The sequence below is a fragment of the Chrysochloris asiatica genome, unplaced genomic scaffold, assembly GCF_000296735.1.
Source record: "Chrysochloris asiatica unplaced genomic scaffold, ChrAsi1.0 scaffold00139, whole genome shotgun sequence".
Taxonomy (NCBI): domain Eukaryota; kingdom Metazoa; phylum Chordata; class Mammalia; order Afrosoricida; family Chrysochloridae; genus Chrysochloris; species Chrysochloris asiatica.
In genome coordinates, this window is record NW_006408657.1 from 7,876,617 (window position 1) to 7,886,442 (window position 9,826).

The 9,826-nt window shown below is 42.4% G+C and overlaps 1 protein-coding gene across 1 annotated transcript; it reads right to left on the reverse strand.

The window, feature by feature from the left end:
- Window positions 1-7,320: 7,320 nt before the first annotated feature.
- Window positions 7,321-8,349, reverse strand: LOC102820305 (melanoma-associated antigen B16-like). The gene has a single exon (XM_006870153.1). The coding sequence runs from the start codon at window positions 8,347-8,349 to the stop codon at window positions 7,321-7,323; it is 1,029 nt and encodes a 342-aa protein (XP_006870215.1).
- Window positions 8,350-9,826: the final 1,477 nt, after the last annotated feature.

A 9,826-nucleotide genomic window follows, 5' to 3' on the forward strand; every position in this document is an offset into this window, starting at 1 on the left:
CCCCATTTTAGGTATTGCAATCAGTTATAAGCAGAAGACGGACTTACAAGCTTTCTATGGTGATATTTCTGGCTATTCCTTTCTCTCCCCCTCAAGTTTCTATTTTATGCCAGGGAAACCAAGATTCAAAAGACAGCCAATCATCTTAGCATTATTTCCCTTTTCTCCATTCCAACCATGTCTCAATCCCTATATCCCAGAGGCCTGTTTTTCCAAGGTTGTGCATACATCATTATTTACCTATGTCCCACTTAGCCCATGTAAACCTGCCTAATTGTTTTCCCGTCCACTTTGGTCTTCCATTCCCCTCCCTCTTCTTGTGTATTGCCCCCTTTCTAGCACCCAAACTATCCTGTGTCTATTCCCTACACTGTGCTCCACCTTCCCGTCCCTCCCCTTACCCAACCCCGCACATCCCTGTAATGAGCAAAGAATCCCCCTGCTTTAGTATGGGTTATTTTTCTTAGTCTTTTACAATTGTGGTCCTATGCAGTATTTCTCCTTTTGTGACTGACTAATTTCATTCAACATAATGTCCTCAAGGTTCATCCATGTTATATGGTGGCTTGCAACTTCCTTGTTATTTTTCAAGGTAGCATAGTATTCCATTGTGTGTATGTACCACAGTTTGTTTATCCATTCTTCAGTTGATGGGCACTTTGGCTTGTCTCCATCTTTTTGCTATTGCAAATAGTGCTGCTGTGAACATTGGTGTGCATATATCTACTTGAGTTATGGCTCATATTTCTTGTGGGTAAATAACAAGTAGAGGAATTGCTGGATCATAAGGTATTTCTATTTCCAACCTTCTGTGGAAGCGCCTTATTGTTTCCAGAGAGGTTGGACCATTTTGCAATCCCACCAGCAATGCAGGAGCGTCCTGGTCTCTCTGCATCTCCGCCAGCATTTATTGTTCTCTACTTTTTTGATCTTTGCTCTTATTGCTGGTATGAGATGATATCTCATTGTTTAAAGAACATTTTTTTTTTAAATATGAAATTGAAAACATAATTTCTTTTATACATTTGTGAGAGTTAAAAATCACTTAGTCTCTTGTCAAACACTAAAATTAAAACAAACAAAATAAAACACACACACACACACACATATATACACTTAATAATAAAATAAAATAAAACTGAAATACCCAACCTTTGATTCTGAAGAAACATGAAAAGCATTCATATCTCAGAACACCATCTATAATTTCCAAGGCTTATTGACACCAGTTCTTGTAGAATTGTACATAATTAACACCAAGGCATTTTACACCCATTTCCACTGCTTCTTGATACAGCTAGTCTGTGTCATCTGTCTGTTATCACTCATCAAACTCAACTATGCTTATGGCCTTTATTTCAGTAGGGTGGGTTTACTATGGATACATAGAGGGAAAATACCCATCTCCAGCAGGCCCCAAGGAAATTCTCAGCTCTGGTAGACTGACTTGGCTACACTTGACATTCTGAAAAGATGCAACCACCATACTCCATCAATAATATCTCTCAGTGACAGAGGGTAGTTTACTATACTTTGCTTGATAATTGTTTTTGTTATGTATCATTGCGTCGATTAAGATTCATAGGATTTCGGAGGAGCAGCTGGTGGGTTTGAATTGCCGAGCTTGTGTTAAGATTAGCAGCCTGACTCATAACCCCCACGCTATCAGAGCTCCTTCTCATATATAATAGGTACTTTCAATTCAGCATATCTAGTTTCAAAACCTGTAATTCCAGAAGAGAAGTTTTATCTTTTAATACCTTTCTAACTTATTATAACCTCTGTAACCTCAGTTGTTGTTGTTAGGTGCCATTGAGTCGGTACAGACCCATAGCGACCTTATGCACAGCAGAACGAAACACTGCCCGATCCTGGGCCAACCTCACTATCATTGCCATGCTTGAGCCCATTGATCCTGCTACTTTTTCAATCCATCTCGCTGGGGGTCTTCCTCTTTTTCTCTGATCCTGCACCTTACCAAACATGATATCCTTCTCCAGCGACTGGTCCCTCCTGACAATATGTCCGAAGTATGAGAGACAAAGTTTGGCCATTCTGGCCTCCAAGGAGCACTCTGGCTGGACTTCTTCCAAACAGATCTGTTGGTTCTTTTGGCAGCCCATGGCACTTTCAATATTCTCTTCCAACACCATAACTCAAAAGCATCAATTCTTCTATGGTCTTTCTTATTCATTGTGCAGCTTTTGCATGCATATGAGGTTATTGAAAATACCATGGCTTGGATCAGGCGCACCTTAGTCCTCAAGCTGACATCTTTGCTCTTCGACACTTTAAAAAGGTCTTGTGCAGCAGATTTGCCTAATGCAATACGTCATTTGATTTCTTGACTGCTGCTTGCGTGAGTGTTGAATGAAGAATGAAGTCCTTGAAAACTTCAATCTTTTCTCCATTGATAAGAATGTTGTTTATTGGGTCCAGTGGTGAGGGTTTTTGTTTTCTTTACACTGACACGTAATCCATATCGAAGGCTGTGCTCTTTGATCTTCATCAGTAAACATTTTAAGTCCTCTTCACTTTCAGCAAGCAAGATTGTATCATCTGCATATCACAGGTTGTTATGCGTCTTCCTCCAATCCTGATGCCACGTTTTTCTTCATATAACCCAGCTTCTCAGATTGTTTGCTCAGCATACAGGTTGAATAAGTATGTAACCTCAGTAGAGCAAGGAATTTTCTTCTTCCTTTTGGTGAATGGATAAAATTTCCACTTGAAGTTTCTGGTAGCCTCCACAAGACTGAACATGCCTAAATATCTACCAGGTGCCATTGTTGTTATTGTTATGTGCCGTGGAGTCGGTTCCGACTCATAGTGACCCTGCACAGGGTTTCTGAGACTGTAAATCTTTATGGGAGCAGAACGCCTCATCTTTCTCCCATGGAACCTCTGGTAGTTTGGAACTGCTGATCTTGAGGTTGGCAGCCCAATTCATAACCACTATGCTACCAGAGCTCCTTACCAGGTGCCATTAAGCACGCTGAAAATCAGGATGTTTCTCTGGGGAAAGAAAGTACACAGGTAAGAGGAAGCTGAAGGATGCTGAATTGCATTATTTTCTCTTTCATATTGAAAGTGAGCATGTCTCTGGGGATTTCAGGACTCTAGTTGAATGGGTTCCTATGCATAGCGGTGCTGTATAGGGTTTATGAGGCTGTGAGTTATGCTTACACAGTGAATCTTATGGTCTTTCTACTTCTGTCACTTATGGGGGAGGCTTTAGTTTTGCCCATCTCGATAAACTCACTCAACAGTATATGTAGTCAGTGATCAGCTACCAGGGAGACACGCTATTCAAAAGTCTATCAAAACTTCAGGGGGGTTTCGAAACCCCTTCTATAAATCAGGAACCAGATGATTCTCTCCCAGATCTAGCTCTATTCACCAATCCATTGGGGAAACACACTGAGAGTGGGGCAGAAACACCCCAGAAAGATGACCGGGCTTCTAAACTTCAATATGCAAGGTGAGCACTTACAATGCAACGGGCTGCTGCTGTCAAATGCGCATCATGGGGAGGGATCTAAAGGGATACCTGTAGAAATTCTCCACATCTGGGGTGCTGACAGCAGGTGATTCTGGCTTGTCTTTACTAGGAGCAGGTGCAGGATTCTGAGGAGGAGGCAGTGAAGAACTGGTCACCAGGTTCCAGTTTGGACAGGAGGTGACAGGTGACAGTTTGGACAGGGCAGGCCCAGGGGAAGGATGCAGTAATCCATAAAAAATATGGAGCTATATAAAAATGCAAGCCCTGGGGTGGGGTCAGCTCTCAAGGAACCTTGGGGCTGGGCCAGCAGAACCCTAAGACAATGAATGAAACCCATAGACAATCCCCAAATTGTGTCTGGGTCCCATTTTCACCTTCCTTCTTTTACCAAACCAAACCAAACCAAACCATTCATTGCCATGAGTCAATTCTTACTTATAGCAACCCTATACAGGTCTTTATGGGTTGGTACCAACTCAACAACACTTAACAACAACAACAGTAGGACAGAATAGAATCCTGGTGTGGTGCTGTAGGATAAGCACTGGACTGAAAGGTCGGTTTGAACTCCAAGGTCAACAGTTCAAACTCACTAGCTGCTCCCTGGAAACACTATGTGGGGTTGCTGTGAGATGGAACTGACTCATTGACACTTAAACAGCAACAACAAATAGGAGAGAATATAACTGCTCCATTGGGTCTTCGAGGTTGCAAATCTTTAGGGAAGCAGATTGTCTCATCTTTCTTTTGTGGAGCAACTGGTGGGTTTGAACCACCAACTTTTTGAGTACTAGCCTAATGCTTAGAGATGTCAGCTTGAGGACTAGGGTGCGCCTGACCCAGGCCATTGTGTTTTCAATAGCCTCATATGGATGCGAAAGCTGGACAGTGAATAAGGAGGATCGTAGAAGAATTGATGCCTTTGAGTTGTGGTGTTGGAGGAGAATACTGAAAGTGCCATGGACTGCCAAAAGAACCAATAAATCTGTTTTGGAAGAAGTGCAGCCAGAGTGCTCCTTGGAGGCCAGGATGGCTAAGCTTCGTCTCTCCTACTTTGGACATATTGTCCAGAGGAAACAATCGCTGGAGAAGGATGTCATGCTGGGTAGGGTGGAGGGTCAGAGAAAAAGAGGAAGACCCCCAACGAGATGGATCATCCAGGTGGCATCATTAATGGACTCGGGTGTGGCAGCGGTAGTGAGGTTGGCCCAGGATCGAACATTGTTTCGTTCTGCTGTGCATAGGGTCACTATGAGTCGGTTCCGACTCGATGGCACCTGACAACAATAACAACAAGCCTAATGCTTAACTCACCATGTCACCAGGGTTCCTTTTCCTTCTGACACAGGCTCACACAGGGTTTTTCTTTTTGTCTTCTAAGAGATACTATGGACTAGTGAGAAGAGAAATGAATTAAGTGATACAAAGTTAGTGTAAGGCCAGGAGGAGTAACTGAGTAATCTGTAGACAAATTCGGACCAGGGGTCTAGTCCAAGTTCTGTCACATACTAGTCTTGTGAAACGAGGCACGCTCCCAGGTTCTCTGAATTAAGTTCTTCATCTGTGAAATGGATTTGATCAGTCCTGTCTTGTGGGACTGTTGGAAAGTGTGTAAACTACCTAGCACAGTGCTCGGCATATCGTAAAAAACATTAAACCAATTCCACTGCTGTTGACTGGTTTCTGACTCATAGCAACACTATATATCTGTATGGGAGCAGAAAGCCTCATTATCTCAGACAGCAACTGATAGATTTCAACTGCTAACCACAAGGTTAGCAATCCAATGCTTATCCTTCTGTGCCAACAATGGCAGTTGTTAGTATAATTATTTTGACCCCAACACTTAACTATGTATTTTTTTTTTTTAATTTAGGATGACTTTGAGAACAAAAAATTCTATAGGACAGAATATAAAATCATCTATTAAAAAAAAAAAAAAACCTGTAAAATTTCCCCTTCAGAAGGTATATGATTTATTTTAGTGTGAAAATGTCATCTCCCAGCTGGCTGCAACTCAACACTCCTAGAATTTGTGTCAAGGATCAACTTGTTCTCTACCTTTCAAGAGCCCTTCCAAACAAATCATCCATATATTTACATGCATTTCCGTCCCCACCTAATATCTAGCCTTTGCTTGTTGAATTGCCAAACTAGATTGAAGAACACTAATTAAAACGTCTTTTGAATAGAGTGGTCTCTGACTCGTCTGCTGTAGTTGTTGAATGTTATCAAGTTGGTTCCAGCTCATAGGGCTTCCAAGGGGCAGCTGGTGAGTTTGAACAGCCAACCTTGTGGTTCAAAACAACCTTGTGGTCCAGTGCTTTATTTCCAGGCAAGAGCAAATCCTTCAAACTCAGTGCCTTCTTGTTATCTCATTTCAAATAGAGTATCACCTGTATTTCTCAGAAACTCCTTGGAGATGATTTGCATAAAACACCTCATTTGTTCACTGTGTTCAACTACACTGGGGGTAAGAATGCCAGGCCTAGTTCATTCCTTCCCCAGGTGCAGATTGCTTTCTAGTTTACCCATGATACCAATGTTACAACTAGCAAAAAAATTCCATTCCAAGCTTTTGTGTCTCAACTTTGAGACACAGTAAGTGAGGGTCTTTTGTTCCTTGTTGACCCCCAAAGTCTTATCTTGCCCACCTACCCAACCTAGGTTAAGATGAACTCATATCGAAAGAGTAGTTTCCTGAATGCCCAAAACTGATCTGCCTTAGAGAATTTATACTTGCTTTGTTTTCATCTAGACATCTTACTCATTAAGATTCACTGTCTCTGAAACCTAAAGGGACAGTTCTACTTTGTCCTATAGGGTTGCTATGAGTTGGAATCAACTCGATTGTAGTAGGTAGACATTTTACCGCCTCACTCCTTTTATTTGTACTTTAGGAATTAGAGGGGATTCCAGCATCTTCCTTAAATGATTGTTGGTGCTAGAGTCTGAAGCCCTATGGGCAGGGCTAAGTCCTAGTTACCTTATTATCCCCAGTACTAGTTTGATGCTTTCCATTTGGGAAACAAATGAAACAGAGAGTAAGGTTTGTTTAATTTTTTTTTTATTTTTCCTATTTTGCTCTTGAATAAACAAAACAAATTCAGGTTATTATTTGTAAATGTACAGAGTAATAGACTAAAAGGTATACAGTAAACAAAGAATAAATATATCTTAATGTTTTTCTCTATTTCTTTGTTCCAACAATTCCAAAGCCAGGTTCTTTCACATTTTTCATTTTGTTTACATTAAAGTTCAATTAAAAAAAATAAATCTTCACATTTTCAAGGACACAGATATTTCAATGACATATTATCTGGTTCCAGATCACAAAATAAGATTATTTTTTGGATATTTGTTTTACAAAATAGCAATGCTCTTACTCTACAATCTTATAACCCAGAATAAATGTATGACTACTGTTATTCATAAACTTAGATTCTGATACTCCTTTTTTTTTGTCTGATTCTTTTGTTTTTTTGAAGATTTTTTTTGTGGTTTTTTTTTGGGGGGGTAGCCTTTTATTATTTTTTTTTTTTTTCATGTACTTCAGGGGTAACAATGTAAATGTATTTTCTTACTAAATCAAACCATTGGGAACCTTCCCCAAGATGAAAAAGAAAACGTCATACTGAAAGGAGCAATATTTGAATACTCCCTTTAAAAGGATAAATCTACAAGTTAATGAAATAGAACCAAAAAACAAAAATCTTATAAAATGATCCTTCCAGCCCCACTCTGGGCACTCTACTACTTAGAACACTTAACTGCCTGCCTGCTTCAAAAACAAAGTGAACAACCTTCTTCAGACTTCATTAAGGGTGGGAAGAGCTTTGGGGTTTGTCCCTGGAACTAGGGACTCTAATCCTGATAGTAGTGGTAACCCTGCGCAAAATTCTGACTCTCTTTTCCTCGTCTCTCAAAGCCTCCTCATATCGAGTTGAGTAAATAGGAGAGTCGATATCATTAATTCTGGCCAAAAACTCGAGGAATTTTACTTTGTTGATTTCTATGTGGGCTCTTGGACCCCACCGGAATTCATAAGAAGAACCACCCTTATTGGGGGACTGTCGGTACTGGAGATACATTTCCAGCACCAGATCTTTGGTAATGAACTTCTTGGGTTCACCGTAGATTAAGTGTTTCTGCCCAGAAAATATGCCCACCCTATTCAGCACTTTCCAGATATCCTCCTCAGTGGCACGGTTGCCCTTCATGAAGATCACACCCAAGATAAAAATCAGGAGGCCATTCTTGGGCATGCCGTCATTACTACTCAGCATCCCATCATAAGTGATACCCAGCTTATTGAAAAGGGAATAGCTGTTGCTGGTGGGAACCATTGGCATCACATCAATACCAAAGACAAGCTCCATGCGCTCAGAAGCTATACTGAAGATTTCAGAAAAGCTGTCATCATGCTCTATCATAACCATCTTCATCATGTCTTCCTTGGTGGCCATCTCTTTTATTCGAAACTTGAGCAGCAGGAATTCCATCAACAAAGCCACCTTCTCATCTCTAGGAGAGCTACGCAAATTATCAGTGCCTGGCTGCACTATGCTTAGACTTTGCACTTTGGGGCTGCTAAACCTGTCATCTGATTTGATCATTGAGATTTTAATAACAGTGGAAGATAAGGAGACACGCTCAGAACACTGGGTAGTACTGGATGCTTCAGCACTAGTAGCCTCTTTCAGTGTACCAGAGGTCACTGAGGAGGAGGGGAGGAAGATCTCTTTTGAAGCATCAGAAAGCGGTGCCTCCTCCAGGCCCTGAGCCTTACTGCAGGCTTGAAGGCTTTCATCATGTGGGTAGGATGGGTTTTCTTGACGCTCAGACATTATCACTCTTCTTGTTGAAAGAGACGGGAATGTTTTCAGAAAGGCAACCAGTGAGGTTCCACACCTAAGGGTAAAAGAGAAACAGGATGTGAGCAGGTTCAGCTGGTAAACTCAACACTGGGGATTCTAGGGGTTCACAGGTCTCTAAGACCTCTTGGTTAACCTGAAACACAAGAGCTTGAAGTAGAAAGTGAGAAGGCTCCTAGAGCTAGAGCTTCCAGACCAACCTAAAGGGTCCCAGGGCTGGCAGTAAACAGATGGGGTTGGGAGCTGTGCACTTCCCTCTGTTTGGAACTGGGTGGTCCCCATGGTCCTGAATGAGGACCTTCATCTTGATTCCTGGCAGCCTTGACCTCCTTCTTCAGCATATCTATGACTGTCTCAGTCCGACAATAGCCTCACTTCCCTGAGGAGGAAGTGAAGATGGCTCAGGATAACAGCTAAGCTAGATACCTCATGGTGCTGGCAACAGTAAGACTACAGGGAGCCCACTCTGTTCTGAGGTGGTGGTGCCTTGAGCCCGATAAACAAAGCCTTCACTTCTCTGAGACCTCCAGGAAGAAGTGAGAGGTAAGCACAGCCTAACGACCCTTCCTAGGGCTGACAGTAGGAGTGGGACTCTGTGGAGGTCTTTCTGTCTTTAGGTGTCTGGGTGTCCTCAGTCCTTAAACAGAGTTCTCTTATCATATGCTTTTTAACACTAGATCTCCTGCTATCTGCTACTTGAGGCCAGCACTTCCAATCAAGGACTGGCACCTCTGAGACATCTAAGAAGGAAGTGAGGAGACAGCCATTCACTTCTACAAGATTAAGAGTAGTGGCAAGGCTCTGTGGTCCCCACTGCTCTGGGATGGCTGAACCCCTCAGACCAGACTCAAGGTTCTCACCTTTACTACTGGCAGGCCTGGGACTCCAAGCCCTGTGACCTGATGCTACGTAAGGCCAACGGACCAAGGACTTTACTACAGTTAAACCTCAGAGAAGCAAGAGCAAAAACACTTCATCAGGCTAAAGCTGGCTGGACACTCTGACTCCTTCCCTATGTTGATCTGATGTCTCTTCACTAAGACCAAGGTCTTCAATTTTCCTCAGACTTTGGAAGAGGAGGTCAGGGGCACATGAGTCTAACATAAGAATATATTCTGGGACCTCTAAGGCCCGAGAGCAGGGGCGGGGCTGAGATGTTCTGAAGATGGTGGTGGTGGTTGTGTGCTGTGGAGTCGGTTCCAACTCATAGCGACCCTCTACAGAGTTTCCGAGGCTGTAAATCTTTACCAGAGCAGAAAGTCTCATCTTTTTCCTGCGGAACAGCTGGTAGTTTCGAACTGATGACCTCATATGGTTTGCAGCTCGATTCGTAACTACTACACTACCAGAGCTTGAAAAATTGTTCTGAGATGAGGTGGGGCCATTCAGGATCCTCTCCTGGTCTGATGCAGGCCCTGGTACTTCCCTCTGAGACCTGAGGCTACACCGC

What these genes read in the sequence shown, in the direction of transcription:
- LOC102820305 (XM_006870153.1), bottom strand. Translation starts at nt 8,349, where the DNA reads ATGTCTGAGCGTCAAGAAAACCCATCCTACCCACATGATGAAAGCCTT.